Source organism: Gracilinanus agilis, chromosome 6 (genome assembly GCF_016433145.1).
Source record: "Gracilinanus agilis isolate LMUSP501 chromosome 6, AgileGrace, whole genome shotgun sequence".
Classification (NCBI taxonomy): Eukaryota; Metazoa; Chordata; class Mammalia; order Didelphimorphia; family Didelphidae; genus Gracilinanus; species Gracilinanus agilis.
In genome coordinates this window covers 127772105-127785878 of record NC_058135.1, presented here as the reverse complement: position 1 = coordinate 127785878, position 13774 = coordinate 127772105, and the positions used below count along the sequence as shown (strand labels likewise).

Below are 13774 nucleotides of genomic sequence, written 5' to 3'. Positions count from 1 at the left end.
AGTCACTGCTCAATTTGCTTTGGCTACAATTTTTTGTTTGTTATCACAAAAATTGCTGCTATGAATAATTTGGTATATATTATACTTTTCTGATTTTGATCTCTTTGGAGTAATCAGTAATAATAATACTGGTTTGAATACCTTCTTATAATTCTAAATAGTTGAAATGTAAGATTTAATACACAGTAGCATCTGAGTATTCTGTGAAAATTGTTTGTTTGTTTTTTGTTCTGTGATCCCTATTTAGTCAAGCTGATTTAGATATTTGGAAACCTGTAGTAATATTACCAAAGAACATTTTTAAAACCTGTTCCTCCTTTCTTCTTTTCTCTTCTAGGTCCTGAATTCAGGTAGAAGTCTAACTTGATTTTCTGTGGCACTGGGAATGCTGATTTCTTTCTTTCAAAACTTCAGAAACCAAACCAGGTGTGAATAGAGTTCAACGTCATCTTCAGTTCTTCCCAGGACTTGCTGTCTGGACATTCCAGGACTTGTTTTCCTGACATATCTGGTGAGCCCTACAGCACTCCATTATGAATGTGACAAGTTTATTCTCCTTTACCAGCCCAGCTGTGAAGAGGCTTCTGGGTTGGAAACAAGGGGATGAAGAAGAAAAATGGGCAGAGAAGGCTGTTGATGCTTTGGTCAAAAAACTGAAGAAGAAGAAGGGGGCAATGGAGGAATTAGAAAAGGCCTTGAGCTGTCCCGGACAGCCCAGCAACTGTGTCACCATTCCTCGATCACTGGATGGCAGGCTTCAGGTCTCCCACCGGAAAGGGCTGCCTCATGTCATTTACTGTCGAGTATGGCGCTGGCCAGACCTTCAGAGCCACCATGAACTGAAACCGCTGGAGTGCTGTGAGTTTCCCTTTGGCTCCAAGCAGAAGGAAGTCTGCATCAATCCATACCACTACAAACGGGTAGAAAGCCCTGGTAGGTGAACCCTTTTTATTTGCTCCTCTTATGTGCACTCTCTCCTCTAAATGTATTTCTCATAAGATTATTGATGCTGAAGATAACAAAATATCCATTTTCCTTTTTGTTTGTTCTTTCTTTTTTTTCCTTAATTTTTTTGTCTTTACATTTTTTTTGTTAATTTTTTTAAAAAATCACATGAAAGCAGCAAATTAACTTTTTGATATTTATAATTCCTGCTCTTGCTTCCCTTCAGTATTTCACCCAGTTACAAAATGAAAACTGGTCACCTGTTACATAACTTTCTCATCCTTGAAGGGTAAAGATGATGAGAAAATGCCAGTTGTCACTGTAATACCAGGACCTCTAACTTGAGTGTTTTTCTAGCTTCTAAATTTAACTTTGCATAGTTTTTAGTGTGGTTTATATACAGGCAGCAGCATGTGGTGTGAAATCCACATTTTCCAAAAAGGAAAGTGGAGAAAAAAGTTGAAGTAAGAGTCCATGTTTACCTCTAGACCATTAATAATACCCAGAGAAATATAACTTTTATAAAAGAAGTAAAGAAAGTAAAGATATCCTAACTTTATTAAATCCTTGTCATTTCCAAAGCCCCATGCTAAGATCATGCTATGATGTTTTGGGAAACTTATAATAATGTAACTTAACAAAACAATTTTTGCTAACCACAGTATTTTTCTATCATTTTATGGAAAGGACAGGCCCATCGGGCTTTATCCCTTACTTAATTGTTCTGCATGAATGGGTAAAGGTGGGGCAGAGAAGACTAAAGGAATCAACCACATATTCAACATTCTAAGAATTCTAGTGATTAGGACAAATTCATTTATAGGGAGGAAAGAAGTTAAACCTATTGGGTCATTCAACAGACATATAGTTAGTTATTCCAGGAGAATGGGTGCTCTTATCTACTTATGAATAGAACTTCCTGTCTAAAAGGAAAAGGTAACTCCAAAACAGGAGTGCCAGTTTGTGGTGGCTGTTTGAGGACAGTTTTTCCTTAGGAGGAGTGGGCATAAATGATGAGGAAAGGAAATAACCCCTCTTCCCTCCTTGTCACAATTCCTGTTGCCTCACACTTGTTTCAACTCCATCTATCTTCTGAACTTCACACAGTATTTTATCAGTGGGTGGTGTGGCTAGAAAACAGTTTGAGACATCGAGGACTTTTACCGTACTGAAAGTTCAGTTTCACCTAACAGATGATGTAACAATAATGACAACTACAAAATATGGGTGCAGTCTTAGGTTACATTGAGATGACTTCAAGGAATATGGAGAAAAGAATCCCACTGTGCTGAGTTCTGGTCAGAGCACATCTACAAATATTGTTTTCTATTCTTGAGCACCTCATTTAAAGAAGAATCTCGAAAAACTGGTGAGGATCCAGGGGACAGAAACTTTTTATCCCTGTAATAGGAATCATTTGAAGGAATAGTGTGTATTTAGTCTGTTACAGAGAAATGGGGAGAAAGATTGTAGGACTGTCTTAAAGTATTCAAAAGACAGTCATGCAGAAGAGAGATTGGGCTTGAAGACAGTCTTCCCACTCTCTTCTTTTCTCCAGGCTGAATAGTTGGTCCCAGGCAATAGAACTAGAAGGAATGGGGATAAGTTGCAAAGAGTCATCTTTAAGCTTGATATCAAGAAAACCTTTTCTCAGTTATGACTATGTAAAAGTGGAATGCTGTGGGAGCGACTTGTAAGTAAGTGTTCAAGGGAAGGCTGGGTGACTGTTGGTGGAGGTTCTAGAGGTGCTTCTTCTTGTTCAGGTATGGGTGAGGTAGAGCAGTGTTTCTCAAGAGTTTTTGAACTCAAGGCAGGGTACTCTGCTGGAAGGAATGGTGGCATACAGAACAGTTAATTGAACAAAGGCTTCTCCGACAGTGTGGCCTTCAAAGTCATTACTCAGGCTTTGGGATTCTCTCCCTTTTTCCTTCTTTCTTTTCCTACCCAGACCTGAGAGCAAAGATGTGGCTTTGGACTTCGTTAACTCCAAACCAAGCCAGGAAGAACAGCAGCAAACTGCAATTGGGAGCAGGGATGAGGGGTTTTGAGAAACACCTTTCTAGATCCATGGTACACCCAGCCTCTTTGATAGATAGCTGGCCACATTATAGGGCAGTTTTGGACTTCAAGAGAGAGATACGGCTTAAGCCTTTTCTCAGGCTAAGTTTCAGGAAAAGAACAGAGAATTCAAAGTGCTGCTAAAACACTTAAGTTAATTTGTGATCTCCATTGCTGATAATATAACAACTCCTTACACTTGCTCATTTTTCTATTAAAGGAGGAGCTGGATTTAGTCTAGTGTTGCCTGCCGAATTCCTAAAAAAAACATAGAAAACAGAAAAACTATCTTAGGAGAAAAATCTGTTGCCAGGAGTTGTGAGCACCTGGGGAAGCTGAAGGTGCAGTAGACACAGTGCTGGATTTGGGGATAGAGGATTTGAGTTCAAATCTCATCTCTGGTATATCCTGCCTAAGTGACTTTAGCTAAGTCCTTTAACATTCCTTCATCTAGAAGTGGAGATGTACTAAAAAAAAGTATGGTCCCTTCAAGCTCTAAAGCCATTCTTTGATGTTTAACTCCAGAGGAGCTAACAAGAACATTCCATTTTCTAAAGCTATATTTTTTTTTCCTCACCCAAGATCTAAATGAGGGATCTCTTTCATCATTCACAGGTTTGAGTTTTCCAGTTCCTGCCAGAATACCAAGTGGGCTCTTTCGTGAATTTTTTTTTAATGACCTGTTTATTTGTAAAATGGGGATAATCAAATTTTTAATTTCTAGCCCTCTGGGTTTCTGTGAGGCAAGTGTTTTGTAAACTGTAAAATAATGTAGAAATGCATGCAAACCAACAAATAAGCTAGTGTGGCTACATTGCTCTGTTCATCAGAGCCAACTTTGCTGTTTACTACATGTGTGTTCTTAGATTAATCACTTTCAGTCCTTTCTGATCCTCAGTTTCTTTATCTGTACAATGAGGAGCTAGAGTAGATGACCTCTAAAGTCCATAAATCTGTGATCTTGCAGATGGTATTGTAGAATGTGTTGGAGGGTTAAACCTAATGTCTTATCAGGAATTAAGTTTTTTTTCTTTATTTGGTGCTTAAATTTTAGAGCTCAAATCCTCCCCCACCCCTCATGACATCCAGTTTAGTAAAGGGATTTAGTCATGGGAAGGAAAGGCAGCTTCTTCATCTCTTTATTATTTGAGAAGTCAGTTCAGTTGCTATCTTTTGCTTTAAATAATGATCTAATGGAGATCTCATGCCATTTGGTCTTAATTCTTGGCATTCTTCACAGGGTCTTTGAAAACGAAATTGCATTCTACAGCCTCAAACTCAACTTGGACCGACTGTATTAAACCCTGGAAGCTTGACATTCTGTAGTTGTGTTAGTCTTTGATGCTACAGCCAGGTTAGCTTGTGTGTTTAGAATGTGGGTGATACATTCTTAGGAGCCAATGGACTAAGAGGCAGGAGAGGAGAAAAGATCCTGGATTCTAGTTGCAACTTGATGTAATTCAAGACTGTGAAAGAAGACTGTGGTGAGATGAGGGGAAAGCTGGATATATAGTAAGATGAACTGTATTCGGATCATTCCATTGCCATTTATTACTTTTATGACATTGGATAAAAAATGTCATTGAAATCCTTGCATCTTAGTTTTATCTGTCTGATGAGGAGATTGGACAAGGTGATTTCTGAGGTCTTTTCCAACTCTAAATCCATGTTCCTATTAAGCCCTTACCACAGGGGTCGGCAACCTTTTTGGGCCATGAGAGCCATAAATGCCACATTTTTTAAAATGTAATTTCATGAGAGTCGTACAGTGCTCACAGTGTGCACTCCTGTAACAGTGCCTGAAAAAGAATTGACTTTATGGCTCCTGCAGAAAGAGCCATATCTGGCCCTCAAAAGAGTCAGACATGGCTCGAGAGCCATATGTTGCCGACCCCTGCCTTAACATATGCAAGATGCTGTACAATAATAAAAAGGCACCACCGTGAGTGAGTTACTATTCTTTGGACCTAGGTTTCCTCAGCTATAAAGTAAGTTGCTTGCATCCAGTGTTCTCTTAAGACCTCTTCCTTTCTTTTGGGAGGAGGCGTATTTTTTTAAACCCTTACCTTCTACCTTAGAATCAATACTGTGTATTAGTTCCAAGGCAGAAGAACAATAAGGGCTAGACAGTAGGTGCTAAATGACTTGCCCAAGGTCACCCCACTAGGATGTGTCTTGAGGCCAGATTTAAAACCAGAACCTCCCATCTCCAGGTATGGTTCTCAATTCACTGAGACCCCTCCAGGGTCACTATGTGTGGAATACTTCTTAAGTATTCTTGATGCTTTTCTTTAATTACAAGTGGCTGGTTTATAGTGTTAGAACTGAACTAAAGTCCACACAAATTAACCTATTTACCTATTAGCCAAATGTGCAGACTAATATCTCTTGGATATCTTTTCACCTTAGAACTAGTTATGTGGACTTCCTATCTTAGTAAAACTTTTAAAAGTTAATACTCTGGAAAAGTTTTATTAAGCACCTAAGACATGCTAGTCATTCACCCTTTAGGAAATGGGGACACACACAGAGAATACAGAAATCAGTTCTTGTCTTCAAGGAGTTTCTATTTAACTAGAGGAAACATGGGCAGATAAGTAAATGCAAATATGCATGCAAAATCATCTTTGGGAGAGGGTGAATCCTAACAGCTGGGGGATCATTCATGGAGGAAGAATTCTGTGAGCTGAGCCTTGAATGGAGCTGGGCATCCCAGGAGGCAGAGATGAGACATTCCAGGCAGAGGGGGCATTAGCCTATGCCAAGGCATGCTCCAAAGCAATAGGTAGAATGTCATGTCCAAGGACCAGCAAGAGGAGTGTGGTGTGTAAGGGAGCAATGTGGCATCAGTCTGGATGCACAGGTTGGAAACAGCTAGGTTCTGAAGGGCTTGAAATACCAAACTGGAGTTTTTCATTTCTTTCTAGGACCAGTCAGTCAGAAGCCTCTTAAGTGTCTTGAACAAGGAGTAACATAATCCTATTCTTTAGGAATATCCATTTTATTACTCTATGGAAGATAGATGGGAGAGTTGAATTGAGAAGTAAAAATGGTGCATTTTTGGAAAATACTTTTGAATCAGGAAGAGACATTAAGACATCTTAGCCCCAAATTTTATAGATGGAGAAACTGAAGTCTATAGAAGTGATTCATTCATTCATATCTTGGTAAAACCTTTAAAGGGTAATACTCTGGAAAAGTTTTATTAAGTGACCTAAGATATGCAGGCAGAGATTGCAAACCTACCCTGAGCAAAATATTGAATTTGTGACAGAGCCTGGTCTAGAGAACCTGGGTTTCCTGATGCCCACTTCATGCTTCTCACACCCTGCTATTTTGCTGTGTTTATGGAAGCCTAGGGTTCAATGTGTAAATAGCTGTATCACTAGCAGTATTAGCTAATTAACTGATAGCATAGATTTTATGGTTCAAAGGGACATCAGAGATCACCTAGTCCAATCTCTCCCTCATTTTATAGAAGGGGTAGCTAAAGTTCAGACTGGCAGCTAGGTGACAGCAGTGTGTAGAGCTCTGGATCCAGAGTCAGAAAGAGCTGAGTTGAAATCCAACCCCAGATACTTACTTAGTTATGTGATTCTGAGTTCTTCCTCCCAGGGTAACCTTGGGTTTGTCACCTAATCTTTCTCTGCCTCAGTTTCCTTATCTGTAAAATGGAAATAAAAATAGCATCCACCTCATAGGGTCATTATAAAGATTAGATGAAATAATTTATGTAAAGCACTTCTGCAAATGTTAAAGTGATCTACAAATATTAATAATAATAATCTGAAATGAATCATCAAAGGACAGTTTTTTCATTTTTTATTTTAAAACTCTTACCTTCTGTGTTAGTATCAATCAGTTCTAAGATAGAAGTGTAGTAAGGGCTAGGCAATGGAGTTAAGTGACTTGTCCAGGGTCATACAGATAGGAAGTTTCTGAGGCCCTTCCTCCTCCAGACCTGGTGCTTTATCCACTGTGCTACCTAGCTTCCCTTACCTGAATTTTGAACTCAGGGTTCCTGACTCCTGATTATGCTATTCTTTCCATTTACCACTCCTGCCTTGTCAGAGACTATAGGTCTGGAACCAGAAGAAGACCATCTAGTGAAGTCTAAATTTTATAGGCAAGGTAGCTAAACCTCAAGTGATGTGACTTGCCCAAGATCACTCAAGGCATAAGTGACAAGAGATGGAATTTGCCTGAACCCCCATTTCTTAGAGCTTTTCAGGCTTCTTTAGTGATCCCTTATTTCATGAGTGTGGGCATTCTTCCACCAATGCAGGTCGAATGCCTTGCTCAGGGTTGCAGGTATAGATCAGATACTATCCCACTCTAGACTTTATTGTGATTAAATGACAAGTTCAGTTTTTATATCTTGATGACTTTTTTCTTCTGTGGAATTCATTTTTTTCCTTTATGTCTCCTACTCAATCTTACTCACTTTTAAGATTCAAGTCAGGTCAGCTACTTATATTAGAACCAAGCACTGGTCATGAAAGTTATCTAGTCTAATCCCCGTAATAAAGCATTTTTAAGTTATTTTTTTTAACTTTACAAACATCAGCAATTGGGAGTATTTTTGTATGCCAAGAAGAGAAATTTTAGGATTCCAGGAATCATCATTATATAGTTTGCTTTTTTAGCTCTCTGAAATGAGATATTTATAAAGTATTTAGCATGCAGTGCCTGGCACATAGTAAGCACTTAAATTCATATTCCCTCCCCTTCATTACCCTCCCCCCACCCATTTTATGGATGAGAAAACTGGAGCCTAGCAAGGTGATGTGACTTGCCCAAGTGGCAGAGACAGAACTCAGCCTGGGTTCTGTAGATTCTCTCCAGCACGCAAGCTCTTACTCGAAACCTTTTCAGCTTAGTAGGATTTGCAAGGTTTGTGCTATATACTGACATAGCCCAGGGCTTCCATGTTATAGTGGAAAGCTAAGGGCATACCAGATCATATATTGTGGGGACTATCTTATTACTCTAAGACTGGGGTGAGAGGGTTTCTGGTCAATGACTATCAAAATGGGCTGAGTTGTAGATCTGTCTTGGGGTGTGGGAGGTATGGGAGGGCTGGGGAATCTTCAAGTCCAACAAGAAGTCTTCTGGTGTCATCCTGATTTATCACTTGACTTAACTCCACTAAAAATTCTCTTTGAGGCAGGTGGCATTCACTTTAAATATATAACATTTATAGCATCTCACACACTTCCTTAATGCAATTTAGACTATTGGATAGCCAAAAAGTCCACTCCAAAATAATTTCTTGATCATGTTCTCTAGTTGTACATAATGCATTAACTTATATTCTTAACACTCCATCATCATCATCATCATCAACATTGTTGTTTTTTAAAGAAAAACGGGGAACAGAATCTTATTCGATTTTTTGCTTTTTGTTTGTTGTTCAGTTGTGTCTGACTCATGACTCCATTTGGCATTTTCTTTGCAAAGACACTGGAGTGGTTTGCCATGTTCTTCTCCAGTTCATTTTACAAATGAGGAAACTGATGCAAAAAGGGTTCAATGACTTGCTCAGGGTCAAACAGCTTATAAGCATCCGAGGCCAGATTTGAACTGAGGAAGATGAGTGTTCCTGACTTCAGGCCCCTCATTCTTTATTCTGTGCCATCTAGCGTGCTTGTTAAGAGCAAGAAGGAACCAAAGCTGTGGGAAGCCAATAAGAGAATAGATATTTATTTATTTATGGCTCTCTACACAAAGCATCATCAGTTTAAAATTGGAAAGATACTTTATAGGTCAGTTAATCTAACCCTCCCATTTAATAGTCAGGAGCTTGAGTCTGCAGAGTGACTTGTTCTAGGTCATGTGTTCATGTTACTACTCCTCTTAGGAGCTAGGACCCAAAATCAGGTCTTTCAAGCCAATCCATTGCCTTTTCTGCTAAGTCATGTTTCCTCACAGACAGTATTTTGGTCTTGAGAATTCTAGAAAGCATTAAACTTATTCTAGTCTTTCATTCTTAGGTCTCCTCCAATCAAATCCAGTGGAAATTAATGTTTGCAATAGAAATGGATGTTTATATCACTGTTAGCAACTTCTGTTAACCTTTAAATGTCTACTTTTCTCTCCTATTTTCCCATTATCCCAGTGTAGCAGGGTTGAATTTTTTAGCATGTTCAATATGAGATCTGTGTGTTAAAGAAATGTCATCTGGCTAAATATAACTAGAGGAAATATTTTACACACAGACATCTGTCAATTTTTTAGTATATTATTTAGGGTAAAGATAAAAATTAAAAAAACAAACAACCAACCAAACACTAGCTAAGAGAATACAACAAAAGGAAAGGAGAGTTTTTGCCCTTGAAAAGCACATTATTGGATCTTTTTATCATGAGAACTATATCAGTTTGGATTTGGAAAAGGACCTTAGATGCCATTTGGTTAAATGAGGCCTGATGAGATGACTTGGCCACTGCCACATACCCAAGTTGGAATCCCATACTCTATGACAAACCTCGGGCATGTGTGCCAAAGATGGCACACAGGGACTTCTCTGTGGGCACAGATGCCTTGACCAGCTAGAGTTAGTTACTAGAAAGGCAGAGGGGATGGGGGTGGGGGGCTGCACCTTTCCTGCTCTCCACTGGGCTTCCCTGCCCCTCTGCCCAGCAGCCTAATGGAGGCTCTTACTCCCTCCCCTGAGTGGAGTGCTTGGGCCATTCCCCTCCCTTTCTCCTACTACCCCTGTCTGGGATGGGGGATGGGGGGCAGCCCAGCACCCATTCTGGGAGTGGCAGGGGGAGTCTGGCACAGCACATGGTGTCTAAAAGGCTCTTAAAAAGTTCACCTTCACTGTTCTATAAGATCTTTATTTTTTTTCAAAACATCGTGTGTTGCATCTTTGGCTTGAAGAATTAGAATGGATTAGTCTATGGCTGACTTTTTAATTTTGGAGAGAGAAGAAATTACTTAAAGTAGTCAAGAAGTAAGTACCCAAAGGTATCTTTTGTTCCCAAATCTTTTCCTCAGTGGATCCTGGCATGTAAGCTAGAAGAGATCATGGAAGTCATTCTCCAACTCCCATCCCCACCCTTATTTTTCGGAGAAGGAGAATGGCCCACTCTAGATGACCACATTAAGATGTTGAGTTAGGGTTCAAATCCATCAAATCTTGACTTTTTTTTTTTTTTTTTTTTTGTGATGTTCTGAGAAGTAGGAGAAATTTGAGAAGGCAAGCCTGAGAGGTGGGAGTGGGGTACTTTGGACAGCCTTGGGACAACAGGAAAGCATTGGGTGCTTTATGGGAAGATGACAAAGATCAATAGCCATAAAGAGGAGGAGTTTACACAGATTCCACTTGCAGTTTTTCCAGTCCTGCCTTTTCAGTCAGCTTGGGTTCTTCCCGTTCTACAACTACCTCTTCCTTCTGTCCCTCTTACAAGATTTCCCTATTTCTGAGCTCTTTAGAAATACTAGAGTATGGTAGGCACACTGATTTGAGGGTGCTCTTTCAGTGACTTATCTATTTGCCTTACTTTACTGAAAGTAAAGCCATTGTTTTGTGTAGTGGAAAGCTGCTAGACTGGGAATTAGGAGACGACTTCCACTATCTGCTCTGCTAATCATTGCCTGTGTGACTTTGGGCAAATCTCTTAATCTCCTTGGACCTTAGGATCCTCATTTAATAATGGGGGAGGTAATGACTAGGATATCTCCTAAGCTTTGAACTTTCAGCTATCTGATTCTAGTTCTATTCTGAATGGGTACAAAGCTGCTTGGATCCAGGAGAGGGGTGTGTCTTCAGTTTTCTCATCTGTAAAGATCAGTGAGTTGGACTTCTAGCTCTAGAAGTATGAACCAAATGTAAATGGGCAAACCAGGAATATTGATCAATTTTTGCAAAGGTAGATAAAGTTTACATTAATACTATATCATTCATATACATATATGTGTGAGTGTGTATGTATGTATGTTTGTATATTGTTGTACAACCAGCCTTACTTTAGGATCTTAAAGCCAAGAAATAATTTTGGTGTGAGCCTCATTTTATCCTGAGGCAGCTTCCTGGCTAGTATTTTTTGGGGGAAGAGGACTGGAAGGAGACAGTTTGGCTAGTATATGCAAAGAAAGGTTAAGGGAAGAACCTAGCCACATCCTTCAAAATGGAAATGTCAGTAGCTTTGGGGAACCTTGAATGAAAGAAAGATGATCTATTTTCTTTATTCTCTTCTGCTTAAATTTCTATTTTGTTTTCAGTTATCTTTCTTCTATTTTATTCTTGGGTCTTAATAGCAGCTCCTGCAGTCTTTAACCACAGACAATATCCTCTTTGCTCATCTTAGAAGCTTTCTCTAGGGATGGTATTGTTCCTGACATTGCTATTTAAATAAAATGGTAAAAAGTTAAGTAGCAGCTGTGGGTAAAATGCTGTTGAAATGTATAACCTTGGGCCAGCTGGCTCTTGAATAGGGAGGAAAGAACAGCTGTTTAAAAACATCAGATGTTTTGTCATGAATAAATCTCAGTACTATCAATCTTAGTAATACAGTTAAAGTCATCACAAGGAAAAGAAGGACATGTAAGCTTGGTGTCTGCCTGTCTTCTTTAAAATCTAAATTCACAAGATCAAGTAGGATGAAGAAGAATGTTCCTTCTGAGCATCAACTCAAAGTAATCTATTAAGGTGGCTTTACCACTTAGTATCCATAGTATCATCCTCAGCCCTTCCTGCAGCTTGAAAGGATCTTACAGCTAACTCATTCCCTAATTTCCTGCTACTGCCTCTTCATGTTACAGATGAAGAAACTGAGGTCCTGGGCAATTAAATGACTTGCCAATGTTCTTCTTCCTGGACCATTTGTTGTTGAATTGTTGAATATCAGCTAGCAGGGCCTCCTGTTGCTCATCTAATTTACCTCTCTCATTTTACATTTCTTCAGCATCTGCCTTGTTGTACTAAGCACTTTACAAATATCTCATTTAATAATATTTCTAAGAGAAGGAAACTGAAAGCACAGGGTGGAAGGTTAAAGGGCTTGCCCAAGATAATTCAACTAATCACTGGCAGTATTGGACCTGAAATCCATGGTACTTAACTCCCAATTCAGTGGTTTTTTCTTTTGCTACCTCCTCTCTTCCTGTTCCAGCCCTCCAGTTCCACTTGAGACCCAGGTTGAAGATGGATTCAGAAAAATCTATTGTCAGCGTCTTACCCAGGACAGTCCTGAAAAAGGACTTTTCATTCTTAAGGCAATCTACTAAAAGCTGACTCTTCTCGAGCTAGTTCTTGGTTCTTGGAGAGTGGGTTCAGAGTTGGCTCTGGGTGTTCTCACCTGTGGATTTTTTACTAAGAAAATTCTCATCAGGAGCCTGACTTCCTTTGGGCCCATGCAGACTAGTCTCATTAAGGATGAGAACCTCTGATTCCTCAGTAATTGGCATAGCAGTGGTTGGAGATTTCTTTAGTACCTTTAAGAGCCAAGTTTGGAATCCAGGTTCATTTTTTTTTAACTCCATTTGGTCTTAAATTTGGGGGATTGAATTATGGACTCCTTTGGCAATTTGAGTCCAATAATGTTTCTAAATGCATATGATAAAGTAGAATTTTAAAAGAAACTAAAATACATAAAAAACAAATACGTTTAGAAATAGTCATCAAAATATAGACAAGGAAAACCCTAGTTTTCAGATCCTAGGTTAAGAACTCTGCCTTAGAGGGTCCATTAATTTTTCAGGTTTCCTGGCGAAGATTGATTTCCCCCTTGGTTGGTGGCAAGAGAATAATAGAGTGAGGCTTTGACTACATCATGGTGTTCCGACAATGTTGGGAATAAATGCTAAAAACTTGGGTAAAAATATAGGCACTATTAAAAAGAATTTGTGATCTTTCTGCCTGTTGTTTTTATCACATGTACTTGATGAATTTATTATCATTAAATAAGGATTCTCAGCAGAGAGCTAGCTGATATTATATGTAGAATGAGGCATTCATTTTCACATATTTGAAAAGGATAAATTCTCAAGCAGTGAAGAGGAAATTAAAGTAATTATTAGGAATTATTTTGCCCAATTGTATGCCAACAAATCTGTCAATCTAAGCTAAATAGTTGAATATTTAAAATAAAAGTAAATTGCCCAGATTAATAGAAGGAAGAATAGAATACTTAAAAGATGCCATCTCAGAAAAAGAAATGGAATAAGCCATCAATGAGTTCTCTAAGAAAAAGCCCCAGGTCCAGAGATTCGCAAGTGAATTCTACCAAACATTTAAAGAACAATTAATTCCACTATCATATAAACTGTTTGGAAAAATAACTGAGGAAGGATTTCTACCAAATTCTTTTAGGATGCAAATATGCTGTTGATACCTAAACCAGGAAGAGAAAAAGTAGTGAAAGAAAACTATAGACCAATCTCTCTAATGATTATGGATGTGTTTATACATGTGGTCAGTGTATTGGTTTGTTTTGCTGGATTGTATATGCATGTACCTACCATGTTAAGCTTTTCATATGATAAAACAAATACTGTCCTTGTTTATGTCTCCATTTGATCTTCCTCCTGCTTTCTCTCTATTTTAACATGTTTCATTAGAGTTCCAACTGCCCCATTCCCCCAACATTTCCCCTCCTCCAGTCAGAGCTGCTGACCCTTGTAAGAAATGTCATCAAACATTTCAATTTGTGATTGGCAGTTTCTTTTTTAAAAAATAATTTTTATTGTGTTTTTTTAATCACAAAAAATTCCCCCAATATTCCACTTTCTCCCTTTCTCAGAGCAGATAATATTCCTAAAGACA

At 38.8% G+C, this 13774-nt stretch overlaps 1 protein-coding gene across 2 annotated transcripts in view; it reads left to right on the top strand.

Moving 5' to 3' along the window:
* Positions 1-443: 443 nt before the first annotated feature.
* Positions 444-13774, top strand: part of SMAD1 (SMAD family member 1) — a 55115-nt gene continuing 41784 nt past the window's right edge. For both annotated transcript variants that reach the window (XM_044682248.1, XM_044682247.1), the window contains exon 1: positions 444-933. In XM_044682248.1, coding sequence (XP_044538183.1) covers positions 534-933 — 400 coding nt within the window. In that variant the 5' untranslated portion in view covers positions 444-533. The remainder of the gene's footprint in view (positions 934-13774) is intronic.